The sequence below is a fragment of the Eptesicus fuscus genome, chromosome 20, assembly GCF_027574615.1.
Source record: "Eptesicus fuscus isolate TK198812 chromosome 20, DD_ASM_mEF_20220401, whole genome shotgun sequence".
Classification (NCBI taxonomy): Eukaryota; Metazoa; Chordata; class Mammalia; order Chiroptera; family Vespertilionidae; genus Eptesicus; species Eptesicus fuscus.
In genome coordinates, this window is record NC_072492.1 from 49,480,448 (window position 1) to 49,506,473 (window position 26,026).

The window sequence follows — 26,026 nt, forward strand, 5'->3', positions numbered from 1 at the left end:
AGCCATCTCTGTAAATATTTGGCCAGCGGAGCCGAGGCCGAGGGCCTCCCCGGCGGGACTTTCTTGGAGGAGTCAGTTTCCCTTTTGCAAGGGGCTTCCCTGGCCTCCAGGGGGGGTGGCAGGAACCGGGCTGGCCACCGCCGCCTCCTACAGGCAGCCCTTAGGGCTTGAGGACCGGCGGGGATCGGCTTCCACAGACACCGGCGATGCAGGATGCCTGTGGCGGGCATGGTGCTGGGGCGGCTTCTGCTGCCGCTTATCTGGGTCCCCAGGGGCTTGGGGTGTGCGATGTTGCTGGGGGCGGGCTGTTGTTGGGGGCGGGCGGGGGTTGGGAGTGGAACGCGTGTCTTCGCTGGAGGACCTGGTGGGAGGGGTCCCCCTCCTTGTCTGGAGCAGGGGAAGGACATGCCGGCCGAGCTGAGGTGTTGGGGGAACCCCCAGCGTCCAGCCCCACAGCCAGTGCCGCCCGCCAGCCCGTGCGCCCAAGCCCAGGTGCCCCGCGGCAGTGCCACGTGCCTGCACCCTCGTCCCAGCCGTCCCGTCCCCGGGCTGGGCTCGGTGTGCGGCTGCGGGCCTCACCCTCCTCCTCCCTCCCTCGCGGCCCCAAATTGTGCCGGCATTTTTGTCGGAGGTTTGGGGGAACGTCTCCACTCACCAGAGAGAAGTTTGAAATTCCTTCGCTGGAGAAAAATGTGCCGCCCGGCAGCGGCGCCCTGGCCGCGGGGACGGCACCCTGGTTGGAATCCAGGGTGGCTCCTGCAGGGAGAGCCGCTGGGGAGGAGGCAGGCGACGCCCGCTCCCCCGCTCCCTTCTGACGGCCTGCGGTTTCCCCGCTTCATTCATTGTTGCTTTGCCTTGGAACTTAGGGGGCTCCTCGGCAGGAAATGGGAGGAACTCATTTGTTTAACCATTTGGGGGGCAGCATCCGTGGGAGGCCTGGGCCAGGGTGGGGTTCTCCTGGTTGAGGACGTGGCTGGGGCAGGGGGCCTCTGCTGTGGCTGACCATAGGGACCTGCTCTGGCGCTGACCCCTCGCCCTCCCTCCTGGGGGCCCCCGTGGCCTCCCAGTCACGCCCGTGTTGTGGCAGAACCGTTGTGTCTGCTGGTCTGTGTCTGTGTTTCCGTCCGCGCTGCTCCTTGGGGCTGGCACCGTGACGCCCGGGACAGTGGCCGGTTCAGCTGGCACCGGGGGAGGGCCTACTGTGCGCCCAGGCCGGAGCCTTCTGAGACGGAGGCGACAGAGCCCCGTTCTGGTGGGAGGGGGCGAGCCCAGGCTCCTGCCCCGAGTGCCAGGCCCACCGCCCGGCCCGAGGTCAGGGTTCACAGGGCCTGCACCGCAGAAACCGTGGACCCGCTGGGCAGCCCCAGCCTCTGGACCGACTTCCTCCCGCCCCCTCCCTGCTTCCCCTGCCACCGTGCCTGCCCCACTTCCTGTTGTCACCGCAGGCCGAGCCGCTCCGTCGGATAGGACGCGCTGCAGGGCCCAAGGCTTTCGGCAGCCGGAGACCCTGGCCTTGGAGCCCCCCACCCGCCTGGAGCGGCCAAGCTTCCTGCCGGGTCAAAGGTCTCCGGCTTTTTTAGGAAGCCAGCACCAGGGCTGAGGCCCCGTGGCTGAGCTGCTGTTATCTGACGCGCCCCCCGATTTAAACCTCCGGCTGGCTTCTTCAGGCCGCTGCGGGTTCCCGACTCCCTCCCTCTCTCGTTGGCTGCGTGCCGTGGGAAGAAGGACGATAGTGTGTGAGGGAGAGGACGCGGGCTTCTGTCCACCCCACGCCCTGGTTCCTGGCCGGGGTCATCTGCAGTGTGGCCATCAGCCTTCCCCGCCCTGTGGCTCCATCCACCCCCTCCTCGCCTCCCCCAGCCTTGGCTTAGGCCATCGATGCCAACCGGGCTTCGTAAGGATGGGGGCTCGGGCATGGCTGGTCTGGTGACCCTGGAGGCCCAGCTCCCACCAGCGGGGTCCTGGGAAGATGCTTCCAGCAAAAATCATCGCCCTTGGCTGGGCGGGACTCCACCCCAGACGCCTGCCTCCCAGCGCCCCGCTTTGATTTGCTCACTGGGTGCCAGGCTGGTCCTGGGACAGGCAGGGGCCTGCTCCCGAGCGCGGTGGAGCCTAGGAGGCCTCCCCCGGAGCCTCGAGGGCGGCGGGCCCAGGAGCCGGCGCTGCGGTGAGCCCGGCCTAGCCGTGCAGGCTGGGAGCCCCGGGAAGGCGCCGGTCAAGGACAGGCCGGACGGAGGGTGTCTGCCCAGCTGGGAGCCCTCCGCCTGCTCCCCTGGAGGGGGGCGTGCTGAGCCTGGTCCCGGGGCTGCAGGGTGCGGGTGGAGCTGCTCCCCGCCTTGGCTCCTCCCTGGGCTGTGGGTGGGAGGGTGGGTGGGGTTCTCCTCTCTCTTTTCTCACCCCTGGAACCACACTCGTCCGGCTCGGAGGGGCAGCAGGAGGGGGCTTGGTCCTTCCAGGTAGGGAGTCGCGAGGTTTGATTCCCACGCTCTGCAGGGCCCCCGGCTGCCACGTGCCCTCGGCTGGGCACCCCTGTCCTGCCACAGAGCCGTTTCCTGGGGGAGGGGCTGGCCTCGGCCTGGGGGTGGGGGGAGGCAGCTCCACACGGAGGCCCTGGAAGAGGAGGTGGCCCCTCGCGCACGCCCCTTCCTTGCTGTTTCTGCCTAAACACGGTTCTAAACGCTTTAGTTGGGGTTCGGTAGCCGAACCACAGGTGCCCCCAAGTTTCTCGTCACTCTCCCGAAGCGGGGCGTGGGGGGCACCCTCTGGGATGGGTGGGCCCCTGAGCACCCCGAGCCGCACTTTGAACCCCAGCTCCCGGTTGGGGCCGAGTTGCCAGCCGTGCCCCCCACATGGCGGTCAGGTTCCCCGGCCTCGGGGGCGGCCCCTGCTCGGTCCCGTCGCACCTGCCTCGCGGGGTCCGTGCCCCCAGGGCCGGCCAGCCCTGCGCTGCCCTGAGACCCAGGCCCAGATGCCCAGTGGAGCGGGCATCCAGCGGTCACCCGCGCGGGCATCGGCAGCGTGTCCTTGTGTCCCCGGGGCAGTGTGACTCCCAGGTCCTTATCTCTCATCTCCGGGCCCCGGGCCAGGCGTCTGTCCCCGGGAGCGCGGGGTGGGGGTGGGGGTGTTGGTGTCCGTCGGTCTGTCCTTCGCTGCATCGCAGGGACTGCGTGTTATTGATCGCTGTCCCGGGCCCTGGGGTCCCAGGCGGTGGCCCAGTTAATGTTTGAACGGATTCCGGGTGCCGACGGCACGGCAGCTGCGCGTCTTTTGTCCCCACACCGCGTGGTTCCTGTGCGCCCGGCCCGGCCCGGAGCCCTTTTTAAGAGAAAGGCCGGGGCAGCATTTCTTCAGAGACTTGAGTACATTCTCCCTGGGGGATGGGGGACTGGACCGACCAGATGACACCCCTCTCTACCCCCCCCTCCCCCCCGCCGCCGCCACGTACCCTGGTGCTAGGGGAGCAGGGACGGGATCTGTGTCTTTGTCCCTTGTCTGCCGAGGCCGGAGGAAAAGCTGCGCATTGCCTGGTGACAGTCGTGGGCCCCGAAGACTAATGACAGGTTGGACAGCGGCCCCATTGTAGCTGGGGCACCGGGGGCCGGGGGGGGCCGGGGCCGGGGACCAGCGGATCTGGGCTCAGAGGCGGTGGAGGGGGCTCACGCACCCAGAGGAGCAGGGAGGGTCCTGCCCAACGTCTCTGCCTCTTGGCCCGTCCCCTGCACGGCCAGCGGTGAGGGCCCCGAGCGGGCCAGTCCTCAGACCGCACGCCCGCCCCGCGGGTGAGTGCCGTCCTCCCCGCTCGGTGCTCGGCCGTCCCTGTGCCAGGCTGGGACCCACGCCGGCGCCGGCCTGACCACCATGTACTCTGGGCCCGGTGCCCAGGGCCCCTCAGTCTGCGTCTCGGGGAATTTCATTTAATCAGACTCTGTCACCAGCTGGTGGTGGGGCCGCCTCCCTCCTCACCGGACCGGGGTGGAAACTGAGGCAGAGAAGGGAATGATGGGTCAGAAGGTTTCCATGGGAAAAAGAACAGGTTTTAACGGGCTCCCCCCCCCCCTTCCCTCCGTCCCCGGGGGTGGGGCTCTGTGGTCCATCTAGTCCCAGGCACCAAGGGGTCACGGGTTGATTCCCCGTCACGGGCACATGCCGGGTTGCGGGCTCCATCCCCAGTGGGGGGCAGCTGATCCACGATTCTCGTCATTAATGTTTGTATTTCTCTCCTCTTCTCCCTCTCAATCAACTTCTAAAAAGTGGGAAAACAGAAAGCTGTCCAGGGTGCCACCCCCTCTGCCTGGAGGAGCAGACAGGGAAGGGCCCCCTATCCCCGCTGTCCCCTGGCCGTGGTCACCTCTGTGGACCCCGTGGCTGGGAGCGCCTCGCACCTCTCCCCCCCCACCCCCCGACCCCCCACAGCGGGTCTGCGTCCATGCGGTTTGCCAGGGTCCTTTTTTCTCACCGGGAGCCCAGAGCCGGCTCAGTGGACTAGGATGAAGCCAGGCCGGGGCGGGGCGGGGCAGGTGGAGGGGGCGCCGGGGAGCCGTTCGGTCTGCCGCTGGGCCTTGGCCTGACTTGCAGTTCCCTCCGCCTGCACCAGGCCCAGACTCGGCAGAAGGGGAAGTGGAGGGAGGTGGGGAGTGGGCTGCAGGGGCCACTGCCGTGAGCGAGAGGAAGTGGGTGTGGGAGGGTGGGAGGGGCTGGCTACCCCACCCCCAGGAGGAAAGTAAGGGAGAGCTGGGGGGCCGTCCCCTCCCCCAGCAGCCTTGTTGGGGGGCAGTGTTGGGGGGAGGATGGTGCTGTTTCTTTCCTGGGACAGTGGCTGCGGGGGGGTTCTGCCTCAGGGACCCAGGGAGGGGGCCGGGGCGTCCCACGGCCTCCCAGCTCTGCCTGTTCCAGACCATTCTGTGCTTCACACACTCGGAGCTTAAGCTGTAAAACAAAGGCATGTCCGCTGCCATCTTAAACCACGGGAAGCGAAGCCCTCACCACATCTGGGGCCTCCCGGGCTGTCCCGTCCCTCGGAGTCCAGGCCGCGGCGCGGCAGCCTCAGCGCCCTGGGAAGGGCCCACTTGGCGCGGCCTGGTCTTGGGAAGGCGGCCAGCGGTCCGGCCAGGCCAGGCCCCCGCCCTCCCCCTCCCTCCGGGCAGGGCTGCTGCAGGGGGAGATTACCATATGAATGCGCCTCCTTCCAGAGCGGGGCTGGAGGGACCCGAGGGGACCCGCTCCCACTCTCTCCCGGGGCTGCAGGGTCTGGCTGGCCTCCGAGAGCCGCCGAAGACGCCGGGCATTTTCCACGCACAGTAGGTCGCCCGGGGAGCGGAGGGTGCCAGGGTGGGTTGGGGGGTTTCTGTGGGGAGGGGAGGGCGCCCCGGGTCCCAGCACATGGAGGGGGGACCTTGTGGCGGGATCTCCCAAGTGTAACTCCCCTGCCGCTTGTGGAAGGCCGCATTGTTACTGCAGCCATCTTGGTCTGGTTTCAAAAGTTGCAGCTCATTAGGCAGGAAATGTAGGCTTTCTTAAAAAAAAAAAAAAAAAAAGATTGTAGATAGAGGGAGGGCAAGGGACGGACGGATGGACGGGGATGTGTCATTGCGCTCACTGATGGAGTCCTTGGCTGATGTGTGTGCCCTGCCCCGGGATCGAACCCCCAGCCTTGGCACATGGAGAGGACGCTCTAACCAGCTGAGCTACCCGGCCAGGCGGCCGGGGCAGGAGGCGTGGACACGTAAGGAAGATGTGAAGGCGTGGAGACGGCGCCGTGAGGTGGAGCCAGTGGGCGCCCTCTGTAAACGGTGACGCGCTGTGCACGGGCCAGCCCTCCGGGGCCTCGCCGGTCCCTGTGTCTTTGGGGCTGAGCCGAGCCCCGGAGCCAGGACGAGGCCTCGTCCATGTGGAAGCCTCTGGTGGCGTCGCAGTTAGTAAGTCCTCTTTGCCGGTGCCCAGTGACTGGGTTTGGGCTGGTGGTATGTCTTGTTACCTGGACACATCGCCGGTTGTGTCCAGCAGCAAATGAATGGGCGCCAGGCAAAGTCTGACTCCCAGGTACTAGCTCTCGGGGCATTTCTTCCGGGGACCCCTGGCCCCTCCACTAGGGGACCCACTCCTTGCTGTAGGTCGGGGGGCGGGGCGGGTGCTGGGTGCAGCCTGGCTGAGGGGCAGAATCCGGGGTGGGTGGAGGCCTTCTCATCGGAGCCTCCTGCCCCCCAGCCCTGCGCACCCCACCTCGTAAACCCCTGGGAGATCCCCCAGCGCCCGGGAGAGCCCCCAGCGCCCGGAGCCCCAGCCGGGGAAGGTGGAGATGGGCGTGGGATTAGGGCGCTATGGTAGGCTGCCCCGTCTCCGCCCACATCCCCTCCCTGGTGGGTGCCCCCAGCCCCCACTGGCCATTTCCTGAGCTGGATTTTCTGAATGGGCAGGAGCTGTCCCAGGAAGTCCCTCCATCCTTCCTCCTCCTGCTTTGAGGCTCCAGGAGGATGGGAACCGGAAATGGTCAGTATCTCACTCACAGGCTGCCACGCTGAGCCGGGACGCCCGTGGGAAAGGATGCGGCCAGCGCCGCTCCGCGGGAGCCTCGCGGGGGCCGGGCGCCACCGGGGTTATCGGGGAGCAGTGGGTTAGCGGGCCGCGGGGAGCAGTGGCCGGTCCCCTGGGTGCTCTGGGAAGAGAGGAGGGTGAGGAAAGGGAGGGAGCTCCCCATTCATTCAGCCAACAGCACCTACTGTGCTTCCCTGTCGGCGTTTGGGAGCGGAATGAGGGACCCAGCTCCGCGTGGGGGAGGCGGGCTTTGGCTTGGGCACGGACCCCGCAGCTACGAGCTGTAATGGGGCCGTTTGGGACAGGAGTCGAGGGGCGGCTGCAGGTTAGCACCTGGGAAGACTGGGCAGCTCCCGGGACGGCAGGGAGAGAGCTCCCGGGCCCGAGACCTGTGAGGAGCCCCGTTTGAAGCTTTTGGGAGGCGGGGAGACAGACAGGCGTACAGGTTCTGGCCTGGAGCCTGGGTGGCCTTCACTCTGTTAACCAACGCTCGGCGGGACTGCCCAGCTCGCTTGGTCCTCAGCACTCAGGAGGACCCTGCTGTCACCCCCTTGTACACATAAGGAAGTGGAGGCACAGAGAGGTGAAGGCACTTGCTCGGGGTCACACAGCGGGGGGAATGGGACGGGACCCACTCCCGGATTCTGGGGCCTCAGGACTGTTATCCCAGCCGTAGTGGGAGCCACGTGAGGTCTCAGGCGGGGAATGAGGAGGGTAATTTCCGTTTTGTCAGCCCATCCTGGTGCCCGAGGAGGACGGAGTGAGGGGTGGGCAGGTCCTGGCGGTGGCTTGGCTGTGTGGCCGGGGAGGCGGGAGGCAGGGTGACGCTGCAGATATGCTGGGTTGGCGTGGACAGGGCTTGGGGGCCAGTGGGCACAGTCCACCCGGTGTGAGGGGCCTGGCAGGTCCCCAGGACCCCTGATTGGACTTGGGGTGCTGGAAAGGGCGGGGGCAAGGCTGGGCCCTGGGTTTCTAGCTGGCAGAACTGGGCCGTGGGTATGGTGGGAGGGCCGGCGGGGGCCCAGAGCTCAGTTTGGGGCTTGTTCCGATTGAGACATCCAGAGCTCACTAGGCAGGGGCCCTGATACCCAGGACTGGGCAGAGGGCCTGGCCCAGCGGGGCATCTCGGCTGAGCCAGGGTGGCCTCGGGACTGTCCGCCTGGCACTGGTGTCCAGTCCTGGACAGAGCTTGGCATTTGGGCCCAGGGGACGGGCGCAGGTCCTGGGGGAGCCTGCAGCCAGGGAGCGGGGCAGAGGCTGCCCGGAGGCGGAGAGACGACGGCGTTTTGGCGAGGAAGGCTGGTGGGCAGGGGCTCACGCTCCAGACTCGGGGTGCGGTGACCCCTGTGCGCTTCGCTCCTCAGACTCCGGCTCTCTGTGTCCCCAGGTGCTTTCAAGCTTCAGGCGGGTGCCGGCTTCCCTCCGCGGTCGGCCCCCTGCCCGCGGCCCCCGGGCAGTGTTCAGGGGCGGCGACATGTCTGTCCCGAGCGGTGGCCAGGCAGCTGTCCACACACTCTGCTTCCTGGGGGGCAGGGGGGCTGGGGACAGCAGGTGCTGAGACTCCTTGGCTAGGCCGGCCGCCCGCCCTCAGGTCGGAGCGAGCTTGAAGCCGTGGGCCTTGAACGTGCCACGCCTCGGGGTGTGCCCTAGGTCTCAGGGGCCTTTCTCTGCCTTGTCCTTGGCCGAGTGGCCCCTGTGGGAGTCGGGGTGGCGGTGGCTGGGGTGTGAGCAGTGGGGCCTCCTGGGTGTGCAGGGTCTGAGCAGGTCTGCAGGCCGGTGGGCAGTCCGCCCGGTGTGAGGGGCCTGGCAGGTCCAGACCCCCTGCCCTCCTGAGGTGGGAGCGTCGCGGGTGGGGAGAGGAGATGACCGAGCCGGCCCAGACCCCCCCTTCCCCCGCCGCCGCCCCAGGCAAGAGGTGGAGCGGCCAGTGGGTGGATGACACCCATTGGCTGCATGTGGTGCTGACCGCTCCCCATCCCTCAACTGAGATAGGAGGTGCCCTCTGCTCCTGCCCCCGCCCCTTTCTGCACCCCCTTTCTGCCCTGCCTTCTGCCCCCCCCCCCACCCCCCCCGCCCCCTGCCTTTCTGGGCGCGGGGAGCCTTAGGCAGCATCCGGCCTGAGATCTGCACAGAGAAGGAAATCGCTCCCTGTTCTTGGGTTAAAGCTCCTTTCTGCTCAGCCCCTGGAGGGGTGCCCTGTTGCACCCCAGGGACCCGTCTCCTTGGTCATTTCAGATGATTTCATCCGTTGGGGGAGGCAGAGCCCGGTGCCCAGCCTCGGACAGCTCTGGGGAGCATCTGCGGACAGCCTGCTGATAGGAGAGGGGCCGGGCCCGGAGGCCGGCCCTCCTCGGGGGGGACATCCCCGATAAGAGGACATTCCACCGGTGACCGATGGCCAGCGTCCACCCCTCGCGGGGGAGGGCCTTTTCTTGCTCTTTTTAACTTGGCGCCCATTTGCCAAGAACTAACGGAATCTCCGTGGTGGGCGGGCCACTCGGACTCCGTGGGCGGCCTGGCTGGGCCGGGGCTGGGTTCTGGGTTGGCTCTGGGTTAGGGGCCCGTCTTGCTGGAAGGTTCCCTGGGCTGGGAGAAGCCCCTGATCCTGTGCGGGGAGTGGGCCGTGGAACACGAAATAAGTCAGGCTGGAGCCGGGCGGTGGCGGCTCCTCCCCGGCCTTCTCCGCACGGAAACTCCTTGTTCAGCAGCGAGTGAGGACCTGGCAGGTTGGAGCCTGCTCTGCCCAGAGATGGATGTCTCCCTGGGCCCGGAGCCCAGGCTCTCAGCTGCGAATGAAGGAACAGGGGGGGGCGGGGAGGGCTGGCCGGGCTCCAAACCTGACTCTCCCGCCGGGGCCATTGAGACCGTGTTGGCAGCAGTGAAGACCTTCTTGAGATTCCTGCCCGGACAATGGCGGAGAGGAGAGGCTTGCTCTAAGGGTTTGGTGAGAGAACGGCTGAGCGGGAGCGGGGCGGGCAGTAAAAGCGGGGCCTCCGACTTGGGGGCGCCTCGCCCCCTGAATGAATGAAGGCGTGGGGTGGGGATGGAGCTGGGACTGCGTGTCCCCTCCCAGGTCCTGCAGAGGGCACGGGTCGTGGGAGATTGACTCCTGCGCCGTCCCACCCGCACGGAGACCCTGGGACTGCGGCTTGGGGTCGGGTTTCCTCTTGGAAAGGGCGGGAGGAGGGAGGGGGAGAGAGGCGCAGCCTCGGAGGGGGCAGATCCCGCCTGTCCCGGGAGCGCTCTGTGCGGGTCTCTGAGCAGAGCTGCAGGCCTGCAGGCCGAGGCCCCGGGCTCAGATTTCTGGCACCCCCGCTCCTGACCAGGCTGTGATGAGATGTTTCCTGCCCCAGACAACGTGTGAAGTGTAATTCGATTTGGAACGACTTATCGAATTAAACGAGCCCTGCGCGCCTTTAAAATTCAGCCCTTGATCCCACTGCACAGTTTGCAAAATTTGGCCGTTGATACTCAGTGTGTGCATCTTTAGAAGGAACAGGAAGTTCCCCGGTGACATTTACGAGGCGTTTGTAGAGGCCGGGGTGGGCTCATGGGGACACCGGAAAAGGTCCTCTGTTCAAAGCCCCGCCGCCGCCCGGGTCTCTGCTGCCCACTCACCCGGCGGCCCCGCCCACCGCTGTGGCCCCGCCCGCCGCCGTGGCCCCGCCCACATTCAGTGGCTCCGCCCACCGCCGCAGCTCCGCCCCCAGCGCAAGGCACAGCCTCTGGTCTTTCCTCCTCTTCTCCCCCTCCCCCGGCTTCTCCCATCAATTGTCCACATTGGATCATTTTAAACCTTTCCTCACCTTCTCTGGCCACACAGCCCTGGCTCCCTGTGTGTGTTGTTGATAAAAGTTTAGTGAAGACACAACGCAAATAAGTTCTAAGTTCCCATTAGACTAAATTATTTTTTTTTCAATTGAGATTCCTCGGACGTAGGGGTTCTTCGGAGACCACCCCACCTCCAAATTGCCCAAATTGATTGGGTGTCTCCCTTGATGTATATTGTTTTGTGGGGGAGTCCTTTGACAGCTTTTAAAAAGGTTTGTGACGCACACAACAGCCTTGGACTGCTTACCGGCTCAGTTTCTCACAGAAGGGGGGCTGCCGGGACTCGGTCTGGGAGTTCTGGGTGATGAGTATGTGTCAGTGGGCTTCGCGCTCCTCGGTGCCACCACTGTTTTCATTCAGACTCATCGCGAGCCTGTGGTGTCTTCTCTCTCCTTCCTTTGTTGTAGGCCCTCAAGGAGTATTTGTTGAGTGAGTCGGTCTTGTGGTCCTGGTCTACTAGGACCCCAGGATCTTTTTCTGTCGCCATTGTGTATAGCCATGTCTTGAACATCTTTTCCCAGGGCCGTTCCCTCTCTGGTTTCCAGCCCCAGTGCCCTCCATTCTCTTTCCTTCACCTGCATGTGCAGTGGGTTAGCAACAGCTTCTCCCTCCGCCAGCCGCTTGCACCAGAAGTGGGGAGTCATCTTTGAGAGCCCGGGGGTGTTGTTAGCTCAACCGGGCGGCCTCCTGGAGGAGGTGTTAGGAAGAGGGGGGGCACCTGGATAATCGGTTCCGCTTGGGTCTGCCCACGTCAGCACCAGAGTCCTGGGAGAGCTGCAGCCGGCCCTGAGGGGGCGCCCTGGAGTCGGGGACCCCGCGCTGAGCCTGGTAGCTGGTGGGGAAGAGCTGCAGCCAGGCTGGGTCTCGGCTGCCTTTTCTCAGCGGTTATGGAGAGTAAACTGTGAGTGTCCCTTCACCGGCCTGGGGCGCGCTGGCCGCAGTTCCTTTCCTGCTGGCCGGGCCGCATCTCCTGAGAGGAGGAGGGCTGGAGCCGGCCCTGCACCAGCGTCCAGCACCTTCTGGTCTTGGCTGGGGGCCCTTGCGCTTCCTTCGTCCTCTCTGGTGCCGCAGGGCCGGCCTGGCTGCCCCGCCCTGGCTCAGAGCCGGGTCCCGGAGAGCCGCCTCTGGTGTCTGCAAGGATGGACTTTCAGGGATGTTTCTGCGTCATTGGGGGTCCCCAAAGAATTGAAAGCAGGGGCTCCAATGGGCACCCATGTTCGTAGCAGCATTACTCAGAACCGCCCAAGGTGGGACCGGCTCAGGTGCCCGACAGCGACCGAGGGTAAGATGTGGCCTGGCCCGCCGGGGGCCGGCGCGCAGCCGGAAAGAGGAAGGGGACGCTGGCGCACCCTCCACCACGGGGAGGCCTGGAAAACGCGGCGAAGTGAAGTCAGTGAGCCATAAAAGGACCAATACGTGTGATTCCCCTACGTGAGGTTCACACCGTGGCCACATTCAGAGACAGAAAGGAGCATAGAGTTTGGGGGGGATCCAGGGGGGGTTGTGGTGATTAATGGGCACAGAGCTGCTGTCCCGGGTCCTGGGGATGGTGCCGCGCTGCTGTGAATTTGCTTCAGGCCCCGCATCGAACTGGACGATGGTTACAATGGTCAAAATGGGATCTTACGTACGTGTAGCCGCAGTAAGGAGAAGAGGGAGGCGGAAGGAAGGCATGAGCCAGTGTGTGAGCTCCCCCAGCCTGGATGGTCACTTGGGCCTGGAGCCGGGAGGGGGTGGCTGGCCCGGGGAGCAGGCGTGAGGCTGCCACGGGGGCCCAGCCCCAAGGCAGACCTGGCCCCCTCTCCTGAGAGGACGGGGAAGCAGGGGTGCGCAGTTTATGCCCTCCCCAGATCCCGTTCCCAAGGGCTTTCCAAAGCTGGATTCATGGCAGCCAGGAGCAGGGAGAAGAGGCGGGAGGTGCTGTGCGACCTTGGAGACGTGGCTTAACTTCTCTGAGCGTGAGTGGTCCACTGAGGAAAAATGGGGCTGCTTCTTGCTGTTTGTTGACGAGGGTGCGGCGATCTGGGACGTGAATGTGAAACCTCTTACTTCTCCGTGAAGAACTTCCCTTTCCTATTAATAACGTCGGATGAAATTGGGGTGTGAACCAGAAACAGTCAGGCGGCTGGGTCTTGGGAAAGAGCGAGGCCCAGTCCCAGGCAGGGGTCCCTGGGGGAGGTGGGACTCGGGTCTGGAGGGGGCTGCAGGCCAGCTGGGGTGGCAGAGCCCTCGCCCCTTCCCGTCACCACCCGCCGGGCGAGACTCTCAGGGCCCCATTCATTCCACGAGTCTTGATCCAGTGTCCCCTCACCATAGGGCTCCGGAGGTCGCCGCCCCCGCCCCCTCCCATCACCAGAGCTCACAGTCTGTAGAGGGGACACAGCCAGATACTAATCAGATGTCACGGAAGTGAGTGTGCAATGCCAGGGTTCCATTCAAAGAAGGCCCGTGGTGGCCTGACCCATTGCAGTGGCATTTCAGAAACAAAATCGCTCTGGGGCCTCGGTTTCCCCGTTTGCGAGGGGAGTTGCAGGTTGGACTGGCACTCGGGCTGTGCTCCGCGTCCCACCTGCAGCGAGTTAAACGTGTCCGTGCTTCGGTGGGGCGCGTGCCTTTCCGGGACTCAGAAGTCACGTGTGAGGGTAGTTGTCGGTGTCGCAAAAAGTTCGAGGTGCTCTGGCCGTGTGACCCAGCCCGTCCACTTCTGGGCCCCCTCCCCGCGGGGCGCAGGGCTCCCGGGAGGCAGCAGCCGCCGGCGTCCTCGGGGGAGCCGTGCTGCCCGGCCGCTCAGACCTCACCGGGAAGGACGCGGGTTCTGCGTCTGTGCGGCCCCTAGACGGGCAGGTTCACGGCCGGGGAGGAGGAGGAGGGGGGCGGGAGGGTGTGTTTAATGGGGACACAGTCTCCGTTTGGGAAGATGAAAGGGTTCAGGAGATGATGGTGGAGCCGGCACCACAATGGGAACGTGCCCCGGGCCAGGCGTGGTTAAGGGGTAAGTTTTACCGTTGTGTGTAGTTACCACAATTCTTTTACAAACTCCCCCGTGGCCACCATATTGGACAGTGAGGCAGAGGGCTTTTCACGGCCGAAGGAAAGGCTGGTCCCTTCCGGCCCTGCCAGCTGGGGCGCCGGGGCCTGCCCTGTGCCTGGCTCTCCGCGGGGAGAAGGCCTCGCAGCGGCTCTGGGCGAGTCTGCCTGCTGGGCTCCCCTTCCCGTGGGGGCCCCAGGGGCAGAACCGAGGGGCCCGCCAGGGGCTCCCCGAGGAGGCAGGAGCGGACCCCGCCTGCGCCGCGGCTGCTGTGTCCCACGTCTCCAGCAGGGCCTGGGCCGGGTGTGTGCTCGGTTCGGTTTCTGTCGTTGGAGGGCCAGCGGGGGCCCTGCTCCCGGGACGTGCAGGGCAGCCAGGGTTCGCCTCCCCCCCCTCCCCCCCGCCCCAGTACTGCAGGGAGGGGGAGGGTGGAGGGACATGTGGGGTGGGGTGGAGAATGGCTCCCAGACCCACAGACAGATGGAAGCAATTTCCAGTCACGTGGGCGGGGCGGCCGCCCCATAAGACTGGGCCCCGCTCTGTCTCCAGGCGGCAGCCCCAAAGCCACACGCGGCGGCCCAGATGCAGCTCTTGTCTTTGTTTGTTTGAAGGTGCGGGCTGGGAGCCTCTCTGAAGAGGGCGGTGCCTGCGGGCGGCCAGGTGGCAGGAGGAGGCCGCTGGCGAGGGCTGGGCCTCCCCTCCCCCTTCCCCCCTCCCCGGGGCCGGGTGGCCTTGCCCTGCCTGGGCTGGGGGGCAGCCTGGACCCGGGGGCTCCTGGCTTTTCATATCATCGTGTCTTCTCCTCCCTCAGTCCCCGGAAGTGGGATCCTTGTGAAGAGGGGACGAGCGAGCCTGATTCTTAGACAAACCACCCGCGGCCGGTTTCTGGAATCGTCCGCCCGTGGCCCTTGCCACCTTCCTGCCTCTGTGGCCCCATGAGCCCGGGTGCGGGGGAGGGGCCCGGCCCTGACCTCAGCTCCCCAGTGCCCGTCACAGCGTGTGGGGCCGTGGGCATCCGCTGCGGGGGAAGGGGGGCCGCTGAGGGTGCACAGCGGGGGGGTAGGGCTGGTTATTGCATCAGGAAGTGGGAACGCAGTTTACGGAAAACTGGGCACTGGCCTGGCACCCATCCTGGGCTCCTGGGGCTGGCGAGGCGTGGGAGGCCGGAGGGCATGGCTGGGGGCTGCTGGCCCACCCGGCAGAGGCCACAGGGGCAGCGGGTGGCTGGCTGAGGGAAGTGTGGGGGGCGCACTGAGTCACAGACCCTGGTGGGGGACCCGAACTAGACGGTGTACTCACCCCCAGCCTCTGACCCGGGCACGTGTGGGGCAGAGGGGAGGGGCTGTGGGAAGGAAGGGTCTGACCTGCCCGCCTGGCCGCTGCCCCGGAAGCAGAACCTGCTCCTGGCCGCGGGCGGGGGCGCTCGGTGCTGGGCTCAGAGAGAAGGTGGCCACTGGGGTCCAGTCCAGGGGCGGCAGGGGCTGCGGGGGGGGGGGGGGCTGCCTGTCCCAGAATGGCCGGGTGTGGCAGGGGGAGGAGGGGGAGCGTGGCTGTCGGGACACCGGGGGTGCGCACACCTCCCCCGGCGTGGCAGGCGGGCCGGTGGCCCCGCCCTCCATCTCCACGAGGCTGCCCTTGTCTGGGCAGGTCGGGGGGATGGAGCCCCACCTGGGCTCGCTGCCCTCTCGGTCTCCGGGTGAGCTCAGGTGATGAGCAGGCGGGCGGGGCGGTGGGCAGAGCGGGGACGGACGTGGAGACAGGTCTGAGGGTCCGGGTGGCTGCCAACAGTGGGTGCCTTTCATTGGGCACCGTGACGAGGGCTTCAGGGCCAGGTTTTCCTCGGGGGTCTCGGGGCAGCTGAGCCTCAGTTTCTCCATCTGAGAAATGGAGCCGATGGTTGGAGCTGCCGGAGGATGTCGGGGCTTGGGGGCACCTGCGGGTGACCTGTCACCCCTAACGCCTCTGCCCTTCTTTCCGCAGCCACCGAGGCAGCTCCCGGCTGCGCTGGCGACATGGCTGACACCCCCAGAGACGCCGGGCTCAAGCCGGCCCCTGCGCCGCGGAACGAGAAGGCGCCCGTGGACTTCGGCTACGTGGGCATCGACTCCATCCTGGAGCAGATGCGCAGGAAGGCCATGAAGCAGGGCTTCGAGTTCAACATCATGGTGGTCGGTGAGTCCCTCGCTCAGCCCCAGGGCGGCCGGCCCTCTCTCTGTAACGTGGGCCACAGCCCTGGCCTGCGGGACGGGGTGCAGGCGGCCGGTGATGTGCATCCGTGTGCCAGCCTGCGGGTTCCAGCTCCTCGGAGCGGCCGCTGCCCCCCATCGGGAGCCCCCGGGAGAGCGGGCTGGCGCTGCCCAGTGCCCCCCTGGCTCCCGCTCGAGCCCTGGCCTTCAGGCCCACGGAGCTGACTCCATACCCCACGGGCCCAGGCCTTCGGCACCAGGAAGAAGTGACCCAGTGACCTTTCGCCGAGGCTGGCGGTCCTGGCTGCATGCTGAGCCGCCAGCCCTTCACCCCAGATAACCCGGAGGCTGGGGGCCCACCCGGGGTTGGACCACAGCCCAGCAGCGTGGGCGGCCGGCCGTGGCCGGACCGTGGCCGGTCACAGACCTCCCTCCGTGGGGGGCGGGGGCGGCCCTCTCTCTGGGTCCTGGGGTGGGGGCTCGGGGAGCTTCTCCTCTGAACCTCACGTGCTCTGCGTCTCCGCCCTTCTCGGGAGGGCGCGTGGGACCCGCGGGGGTGGGTGGACCCCCTGTGGTCAGAGGCGGGGGGGGGGGTCCAGCCACGCGCTGGGGAGCTAGACCGCTGCCTGGCTCTCCCTGACCAGAGGCCCCCCTCCGGAGGGGTGCTGGGGTGCTGCCCAGACGTGGCGGAGGCATGGTGAACCCCTGACCTGAGGCCGCCGGCCCGTTCTCCCCGCAGGGCAGAGCGGCTTGGGGAAGTCCACCTTGATCAACACGCTCTTCAAATCCAAAATCAGCCGGAAGTCAGTGCAGCCGCCCAGCTCCGAGGAGCGCATCCCCAAGACCATCGAGATCAAGTCCATCACGCACGGTGAGCGGCGGGCCGGTCCTGTCTCCCTCCCCCCGAAGCCAGGCCCAGGCCCCGCACTGTTCCTCCGTCTCTGGGTCGGGGTGAGGGTCGGCTCTCAGGACCCCGTGGTCCCCGTCAGGCCCGGCTCGGAGGTTCAGTTCCCACCGGAGGTCGCGGGCGGCCCTCCAGGTGAAGGGAAGCCCAGGCCCTGCTGGACGCCCGTGGGGGCGGCTCTCGTGTCGCCGGTGTAGCCTGGGGCGTCACCCCGGGGCGCCCACGTGGGCCTCGTTGGGGCGGGGCTGGCCAGGCGGCGGCCGCTGAGCTCGGTGCTGTGTCCTCAGACATCGAGGAGAAGGGCGTCCGCATGAAGCTGACGGTCATCGACACGCCGGGCTTCGGGGACCACATCAACAACGAGAACTGGTGAGGGGGGCAGGGCCTGCAGGGTGGGGGGGCTCCCCCAGGCCGCTCCTAAACCCCGGGGGCCCCAGGTTCTGCCCTGCCCCACCCGCCCTGAGGTCAAGTCTGAGCTGAGGCTGTGGTCCCTGCTCAGAAAGTCACGTGCGCCGGGGACCAGGCGGGGCCCTGGGCGTGGGTGACCCGCCGTGGGGACCGGGGAGCCGCCCGAGCTGGGGCGGGAGGAGCCCGAGGCTGACCCCCCGCCCCGCCCGCCCCCCGCAGCTGGCAGCCCATCATGAAGTTCATCAACGACCAGTACGAGAAGTACCTGCAGGAGGAGGTGAACATCAACCGGAAGAAGCGCATCCCCGACACACGCGTGCACTGCTGCCTCTACTTCATCCCGGCCACCGGCCACTCGTACGTGGGGCGCGCCCGGGCTCCCTCCGGGCCGAGGCGGGTGGCCCTCCCTCCCTCCCTCCCTCCTGTCCCGGGTCCGCGGACCACGCTCCCATCCGCCTCGTTCCCTTCCAGCCTCAGGCCCCTGGACATCGAGTTCATGAAGCGCCTGAGCAAAGTGGTCAACATCGTGCCGGTCATCGCCAAGGCCGACACGCTGACCCTGGAGGAGAGGGTCTACTTCAAACAGCGGGTAGGGCCCCGCGCCCCGCCCCCCCCCCCCCCGCCTCGGGCAGCCACGGGTCTCCCGGCAGGCAGGCCTACAGCCGCCCCTCCGCTCCGAGGTCACGGCAAAGGCAGATACTGTGGGGCGGGGCCAGCTTGCCACGTGGATGGTGCCCACATCTCTGCCCCCTGCACCCCCAGATCACCGCCGACCTGCTGTCCAATGGCATCGACGTGTACCCCCAGAAGGAGTTTGACGAGGACGCGGAGGACCGGCTGGTGAACGAGAAGTTCCGAGTGAGTGACGCCCCGGACGCTGCGCCTTGGGGGGTGTGGGCGGGCTCCTGCCCATCCAGGTCTGAGGAAGACGGGGGGATGGCCTGGAGCCCTGAGAACGCCCTCTCTGGGCTGGGGGGGGTCGGAGCCCGAGTGGCCACGGCGGCCCCGGCTCAGGGCGGCTCCTCCCGGGCCCACGTGTGACCACGCCCGCCGCTCCCCCAGGAGATGATCCCGTTCGCCGTGGTGGGCAGTGACCACGAGTACCAAGTGAACGGGAAGAGGATCCTCGGCAGGAAGACCAAGTGGGGCACCATCGAAGGTGACTGCCCGCTGGCGCGTGGGGCCCCGGGACAGAGCAGCTAAACAAAGCCGCCTTCACACCCCCCCTCCACGCCCCACCCCCGCCAGAGCTGCCAGCCGGGCCTGAGCTGGGCTCCGGAACCTCATCGCTTGCGTTGCCCCCGGCCGGCCACCAGGGGGGCTCACTGGGGAAGCGGGGGCAAGCAGCCGTGAGCTGCTGGAGCCGGGCCTCCCGGGACCTCCCTGGATGGGGAGCAGCAGGAAAGGCTGGGCGGTGAGGGGTCCCTCAGAGGGGTCTTCACTCGGTCCTGCCGCGCCCGCCCTGTGGCCGTGTCTGCCCCTCGCAGAGGCCGACACCCTGCCCGGCTCTGGGATGCCCGGGGCCACCCGCCCTGGCTGCAGCCGGAGAGAGGCTGGGAGAGGGTGCAGAGGTGCTGTGGCCTTTCTGGGGTGCCCACCGAGGTGCCGGCAGTGGGGTGCAGGCTGGGTGTTTTCCTGCGGGCTGGATCGCCTTCAGCTCCTCCCTTGTCCAGGGGTCTTGATCCCTGTCCCTCTCAGGCAGCCTCTGCCCCGGCCCCTCCTCTTTCATCTCCTCTCTTCCTGAGATCTTGCTCTTTAGGGACCTTTTTATGGAGGCGTGTTGGGGGGCGGCGGAGGGGGGGACCTGTGAGATAAGACCAGGGCAGTGGGGACATGGGAGGGGCCGGGAGGGCGGCGGTGATTGACAGCCTCTGCCGCCCCCTGGTGGTCAGCTCGGCCCCGCAGGCAGCTGGAAGGCTGGTTTCCTGTCGGGCTCCCTCACGTCCCTGTTCCTGTCGCTGTGCCTGTGTGGGGCCAGCTCACCGGAGGGGCCTCGGGAGCAGCTCCTGGGACTGGGGGGGGGGGGGTGCTGAGGTGCCAGTGCCCACGTCCCAGCAGCTTCCGGGGGCCCCTGGGAAAACGCTGCCCGTCTCAGAGCGGCCGGCGCCGTGCTCGCCCCGGGCCAGCGGGTTAAGTGCTGTGCCTCATGCTTGTGCGCCCCCTCCTGTGCCTAGTTCCCCCCCCATCGGGGCATTTACCCGTCCGCCCTTGAAAAGCGCCGCAGTGTTTTCCAGAGGAAGGCGGGCGTGCGGGCACCAGATAGCTCACTCCACCCTCGCGCCCCTGGGAGGTGGGCGGCGTTATTCTCCCCCCTTTCCGGAGGAGGAAGCGGAGGGTCAGAGGGGCTCTGTCTTGCTCTTGCTTAGCCTGGTTCCTGTGCCATCTCCTTGCTCTTCCAGAACCTTCTGGGGAGCAGGAGCCGAGCCAGTCCTGTCACCCCGGTATCCGCAGCGCCACGTGCCTGTGGGATGCCAGGGCTCCCCTGTGGAGCAGTGACTCCCTCTCTCCCCTGCCCACCTGCCCGGGGTTCCTCTGGGCACCCGAGCTGCTGGGGGAGGGGCGGGGCAGGGCTGGGGGAGGGGCTTCGAGCGGCGTTAACGCCCGTCTGTCCCCCTCCTCAGTGGAGAACATCATGCACTGTGAGTTTGCTTACCTGCGGGACCTCCTCATCAGGTGAGACCTGGGCGGGGGACCCAATGGGGTGTGGGCGGTGGGCGAGGGGGCTCATCGCCCGCTGGGGCAGCGGAGCAGTGGGGGTGGGGGTGGGGAGGGCGGCGGCGGGAGTCCAGGCCGGTGCGGGGGGAGGGGGCAGGCTCAGCACCCGCCCCTGCCTCTCCCCGCCCCAGGACGCACATGCAGAACATCAAGGACATCACCAGCAGCATCCACTTCGAGGCCTACCGCGTGAAGCGCCTGCACGAGAGCAACATGGCCAACGGCGTGGAGGACCAGGAGCCGGGGCCCCAGGAGATGTAGACGCCGCCGACCCAGCCCCCCAACCCCCCCGTCTCCAGCCCCAGCCCACCCCTCGCCCCCTTCATTTTATATCCCTCCCTCCGTTCGGCATCGCTCCCCGCCCCGCCCCACGATGCCAGGACAGACAGCGAGTGCCCCCGAGCATGCTTGTTCCTGGCCCGCCCATGGGGGCCGGGAGCGGAGGCCGGCGCCCCGGCTGTCCCTGAGGTCCAGGGAGGCTGGACCCCAGGCCTCCTGCTCTTGCTCTTGGTCCCCCCACCCCCATACCCCCACTGTCTCAGCCCCTGGAGCGTGCCGGGGGTGGGCCCAGGACGGATGGAGCCCGCTGGGGGGCCTGGAGCGCCTTCCTGCCTCCACCCTCTTACAGGGCGTGGGCCATAACTCGGACCACATAACTCAGAGAGCCCCCCAACCCTGTGCCCCCACGGGGAGACCAGTTAATTCCATGAGATGCAAGTTGCCAATTGCTTAGACGTGGCGAGCCCGTTGGCTGCCGCCGCCCACCCACCTGCGAGCCCGCCCTGGAGCAGGAAGTGCCTTTATTCCGCGCCCACTCGAGCCCCCACGCCCGCTGTCCCCTCGGACGGGAACGGAGACAGGCTGGAGAGGGAGGGGTGCCCTTGTCGCCCTGCGGTGCCCGGTCGTCCCCCTCTGGCTGGGATCTGATTGAGGATTCAAAGGAAGAAAAGATGAGTGCGCACACACACACACACACACACACACACACCCACACCCCAATGTTAGGAAGGTCGAGCAAGTGAGTCTGGTGGGGAGTGGATGAGGAAGTGCGGGCCGGTGCCCGAGGAAGGGCCTCTGGGCCGTGGCTGGCTGTTCAGTGGCCCGAGTGGCCTTGGTCCCTGCCCCCCACCCCCCGCCCGTGTGACTGAGCAAGTGTGCTGAGGCCTGTCTGTCTGGACAGCTGTGTGGCCCGGATGCTCTGGTTACGTGAAGGCCCAGGCCACCCCGGATGCCCGCTCAGCCCCCCACGCCGGCCAAGCTCTCCTGGCTGGAAGGTGGGAGACCTTGACTTTCTGTTGCCCTGAGTGAGCCTGGGGCCTGCACCAGGGCCCATTGTAAAGACACCCCCCCCCCCAAGGGGAAAGGCCAGGATTTCCCATCAGCACGGCCCAGTGACCCCCAGGCTCCCTCAGCCACTCCCCACAAGGGGCCCAGCAGGGACCGCGCATGCGTGCGCAGCGGGCTGCCTCCTGCCTCGGGATGGGTGCGGGGCCGGCCGCCTGCAGACCCCAGGGGTGCAGCGGGGGAAGTGGGGTGCAGACAGACCCCGGCTGCCCGCGGGCCCCGGTGTGGGCGCCTGCGCGCGTTTGCTCCCCGCCCGCCGGAGGAAGGGCCCCTCGGTGAAACAGTTTACTTGCCGACTTGCCATGTTTTTGCCAAAACCACGATGTTGAAGGCCGTGTCCGTGTCCGGTGTCAGCGCGGGACGGGGGCGCCGCCGCTTTCCTCCGGCCCGGAGTCCGCCCTCCCTTCGCTGGGACGGCTCCACCGCGGCCTTTGCTAGGTGCCTCCTGAGAATCCGTCTTTTTGTATAAATGACAAAGTGTTGGAAATGTATTTCCTGAAATAAATGTTCCAAATGCAAACCTGGGAGGCTCCGGTGTGCGGTCCTTCCCCGGCCGGCGGGGCGCGGGCCCAGGGCGGTGCGGGGAGCAGTGCGGGTGCGGGGAGCTCTGGGCTCCTTCGGGGGCTTGGAAGCGCCCATTTGTGGGGGTGACTGAAGAGCGAGCAGCAGCCCGGCCGGCGTGGCCGTTGGCTCAGGGTCCACCCGTGAACCCGAGGCCAGGGCACACGCCCAGGTTGCGGGCTCCATCCCCAGTGTGAGGCCGCCGATCAAGGGTTCTCTCACCATGGACGTGTCTCTCTCTCTCTTCCTCTGAAATCACTAAAAAGACATTTTTTTAAAAAGAGCGCCCAGCAACCCCGTTTAAGGTGAAGGAGCCTTTGAAAGGCCTCGCAGGGAGGCGCGGAGGGCTTGGCTAGTGCGTCCTCAGAAAGAAGAGGGTGAAATGGGAAGCCGGGGACGCCCGCGCTGGGCAGTGGTTTTGTGCCCAGGCCGTGTTCCGGGAGAACCGGGCGCCCAGGAGGTGGCATCCAGGGCCGCCCCACTGCCTTCTCTGCGCCTGCGCTGGGCAGACTGGTCCCTGCGCCGGGGGCTCCCTGCTGGGCTGCGGGTCCGAACAGCCAGAGAACTAGAGCCGCAGGCTCCGCCCCATCCCGCCACGGGTCCCTCCGCCGGCCCAGCCTGTCTCCCTCGCCGCGGCCAGGCCTGGTTTGTTAGCAGTCAGACCGGCTTCAGGGGACACCAGGCCTCCGGCCCCCGGTCAACCCTCCTGGGGTCGGGAGCCTCGTCCGGCTGCCCAGCAGCGACTTCTCCGGGGCCTCGGAGAAGTTGCCGGGGAATGGAGCCCCTCGGGAGAGGCCTTCCCTCCTGGCTGGAGAAGGCGCTGTGGTGGATGCCGATCAAGAGTAAGTAAAGCTGCCGAAACCGGTTTGGCTCAGTGGATAGAGCGTCGGCCTGCGGATTCAAGGGTCCCAGGTTCGATTCCGGTCAAGGGCATGTACCTTGGTTGCGGGCACATCCCCAGTAGGGGGTGTGCAAGAGGCAGCTGATCGATGTTTCTCTCATCGATGTTTCTAACTCTATCCCTCTCTCTTCCTCTATGTAAAAAACCAATAAAATATATTTAAAAAAAAAAAAAAAAAAGAGTAAGTAAAGCTGCCCAGCACGCGGGCCTGGAACCATCTTGATTCAAACACTAAATTACTGGAGAGTTGTCATGCGAGGGAGCCGCTGCACATTGCCTCTCCCCCTCCCCCCCAGCCTCTCCCCCTCCCCTTGAGTAACTTCGTCAGAGTCTGTCCCAGGAAGGGCTGCGCTGGGTGTCAGAGTGGGGTGTGCACCCGTGAGACTCCGGTACACATGCATGACCCCCAGGCGCACAGTGTGGGGGATGCACAGGGCCCTCACAGCCCACGGGCGGGCCTTGGGTTTGGGGACGGGCCCTGGGGGGTGAGGACAGAGGATGCCAATCTTGCAACTGTACCCAGACAAGCCATGGGATGTGCCCTCTGCTGCCACGCTGGCAGGGGTCACAGCCGTGGTGACGCCCAGCACTGCGAAACGCGGTAAGGAGAACCACAGCTGCCCTCGCACACGCGTCGGCGTGCTGGAGGCAGAGCCTGGAGCACCTGCAGACTCCGCACTTAGCTCGCGGAGGAGGCACGAGGAGGGTGGGAACTCCGCTCCAGGCCCCCTGCGTCTTCTCATCTGACCTTGGTTTTCCTAAAGGCCGATGCTCTAGGAGGTGCATGCCCTCCCTGCTTGCCCCAACTCCCCCCTCTCCCCCATTGACCAGGTTCATTGGCAAAGATCATCAAAGGGCAGTGAATCCTGGTCCTTTCAATTACCAGCTGGGTGGCTTACGTGGTTCCCTGCCTAAGTTTCTCCATATGTAAAGTGATGGTAAACTACCTAACACATGGGACTGTTGTGATTAAATGACTGGGTTCCCGTGAAGCACTTATAGTCACATCCGGTGAGTAATGACAGTTCCACGATGTTAGCCATCACCATCACCACCGTCATCACCACCAGCAGCATCATCACCATCACTACCACCACCATCATCATCCCCATCACCATCACCACCATCATCATCACCACCATCATTATCACCATCACCACCACCACCATCATCACCCCATCACCACCATCATCATCATCACCATCACCACCATCATCATCACCATCACTACCACCACCACCATCATCATCATCATCCCCATCACCACCACCACCACATCACCATCACCACCATCACTACCACCACCACCATCACCATCATCCCCACCACCACTATCATCACCATCACCCTCACCACCATCACCACCATCATCATCCCCATCACCACCAGCATCACCACTATCATCATCACCACCAGCATCCTCACCAACATCCTGAAGCTAAAAGAAAGACAAAGATTCTGCTTTAGCCTCATCCTGCTCCTCTGCCCTGGAACCAAAAGGAACAAAAACTAACCAGAAGGTTGAGGGCAGAGCTGACATCAAAGGAGCAGCTGAGCGCTGTGCAGCCCCTTCTGCCGCATTCTGCTGTCCGGGCCGTCCACACGCGCTGCCTGCCTTTCCCACTAGGTCCTTCAGTGCCTTTATTATACCGAACGTCCTCGTCTCCTAATTCCGAGGTCTCAGCCATCTGTGGGTCTGCTTCTATTGATGATTTTTCTCTTGACTATGGGTCCCATTTCTGCTGCTTTGCATGTCTTACAATGATTTTATTCACTTCAAATGTTGTGTGTAGGAAAACAGTGGTGTGTCATATAAATACATTTCTCTTGGAAAAACATCATGCTCCCTCCTCCACTGGGCCATTCACGGAGGGGCTGAGTCGCTGGAACATGCAGGTGAGTAGGGTCTGGGCTTTCACTTCACCACCGCCGGAGGGTCAGGTGCTCGGAGGGAAGAGGCCAGCATGAAAAACGTCATGTGTGTGTACATGCAAAAGGTAGGTGGTACACGCCTGAGCGTAGCTGGCCTGTCAGGAGGCATCGAGGGTGTGAACTGGCGTGTGGAGGGTGAGAACTACAGAACAGGAGACCACCGTGTGCAGAGGCGGGAGGCAGTTCTCACGGACGAGGTGCCCTTGGAGCTGGAGATGTGGCAGCTGCGAATGGTGAGAATGAGGAAGGACAGACGCCTGGTGAAGGGCCTCTCCGCGAATCCAGTGCCAACACGCTCAGGACGTCCATGACTCGGCACAGCCCACGGCCGCGTCTGCACGTTTGGAAAACGCTACCATCCCAGCTACCCAATCCCCTGCGGCTCTGGCTCTCCGGGGGAATTCGCCAGCCCTTGGCTCCCGCCTCACCCGCAGGGGGGCTCCGTGGCCCCACTCAGCTCCCTGCCGGCTTTCCACAGAGCTTGTTGGCTTTTGTCAGCTCAGCACAGCCGCCGGGAGCCGGGGAAGCGGAGGGCGTGTGTCTAATAGAGCTGGAGCTCTGTAATTTAGCAATTATTGTAACCCACACTTGTAATTTAGGGAGTTCCTCGTCATTCTTTGTTCTCTCTCTCTCTCTCTCTCTCTCTCTCAAAAACGATGCCGCTTCACCAGCTTTGTCTGAGTGCTCCGAAGGCTGGTGTGTACCCTCACCCCACCCCCAGCCCCTCCGGGCAGCCCCGGAGCGCACGCGAGTGTGAGGACCCGAGACCCTGGCTTCCTCCGGCTGACGCTCTAACCACTGAGCCAGTCGGCCAGGGCCTTTCTCTCTTCCTGAGCGGCCATCTTGCTCACAGCTTTTCCTTTTTCCTCCTAAGTGCCGGCACTCGTGGGGACAGGTCTCTGGAAAGAACACCGAGGGCTGAGGACCCTGACATCTGTTTCTGAAGGAGGTGGGTCGGGGACCCCCCCCCCCCGCAATTGTCTGGAAGACGCGGTGTCCCCGCCCCCATGGACGGACATTTGTCTTCCTCCGAGGAAGCCGTCAGGAGGTTTCTGCAGACGCCACGCCCGCGTCAGAGCAGCTGGCGAGTGCTGAGGAGCGATGGAGACCACACTGGCTGTGGGGGTTCAGGGAGCTGATGGGGGGAGGGGGGACTTCCATGCAGAGCAGCACCGCCTGGTTATCTCAGCCAATCCTCCCGCAACCCCGTCGAGTCCGGGATTGTTCCCATTTGCAGATAGGGAAACTGAGCTTCCTCTAAGTGCCGGAGCTCACAAAGCCCGGGCTATCGAGCCACACGCTCTGCCTTCCAAAGACAGCCGGGCACCGGGGCAGCCTCGGAGGCCAGGTTCCGATCTCTAGGCTCCTGGAGCCCTTCTGTGACCTTGAGCTCCAAACCAGCAATTTCCCATGATGCAGTACAGCTGTGCGGGTCACGTGGAGGGTGGGGGGTCACCTGGGTGGGTCACGTGGAGGGTGGGTGGGACACCTGTGTGGGTCACGTAGAGGGTGGGGGGTCACGTGGAGGGTGGGGGGTCATGTGGAGGGTGGGGGGTCATGTGGAGGGTGGGGGTCACGTGGAGGGGGGCGTCACCTGGGTGGGTCACGTGGAGGGTGGTGGGTCACGTGGAGGGTGGGGTCACGTGGAGGGTCGGGGGTCACGTGGAGGGTGGGGGGTCACCTGG

General features: G+C 65.8%; 1 protein-coding gene across 6 annotated transcripts in view; it reads left to right on the forward strand.

Moving 5' to 3' along the window:
- The window catches only part of SEPTIN9 (septin 9), a 124,040-nt gene extending 104,152 nt beyond the window's left edge, over positions 1-19,888 (forward strand). For 5 of the 6 annotated variants that reach the window (XM_054709047.1, XM_008155012.3, XM_054709048.1 and 2 more), the window contains 9 exons: positions 15,371-15,562; positions 16,316-16,447; positions 16,768-16,849; positions 17,108-17,245; positions 17,360-17,477; positions 17,651-17,746; positions 17,951-18,047; positions 19,510-19,561; positions 19,735-19,888. In XM_054709047.1, coding sequence (XP_054565022.1) covers positions 15,371-15,562; positions 16,316-16,447; positions 16,768-16,849; positions 17,108-17,245; positions 17,360-17,477; positions 17,651-17,746; positions 17,951-18,047; positions 19,510-19,561; positions 19,735-19,864 — 1,037 coding nt within the window. In that variant the 3' untranslated portion in view covers positions 19,865-19,888. Of the gene's footprint in view, positions 1-9,449; positions 9,476-15,370; positions 15,563-16,315; positions 16,448-16,767; positions 16,850-17,107; positions 17,246-17,359; positions 17,478-17,650; positions 17,747-17,950; positions 18,048-19,509; positions 19,562-19,734 lie in introns of those variants that run through there. The other variant, XM_054709049.1, reaches the window with a different exon arrangement.
- The last annotated feature ends 6,138 nt before the right edge of the window (positions 19,889-26,026 follow it).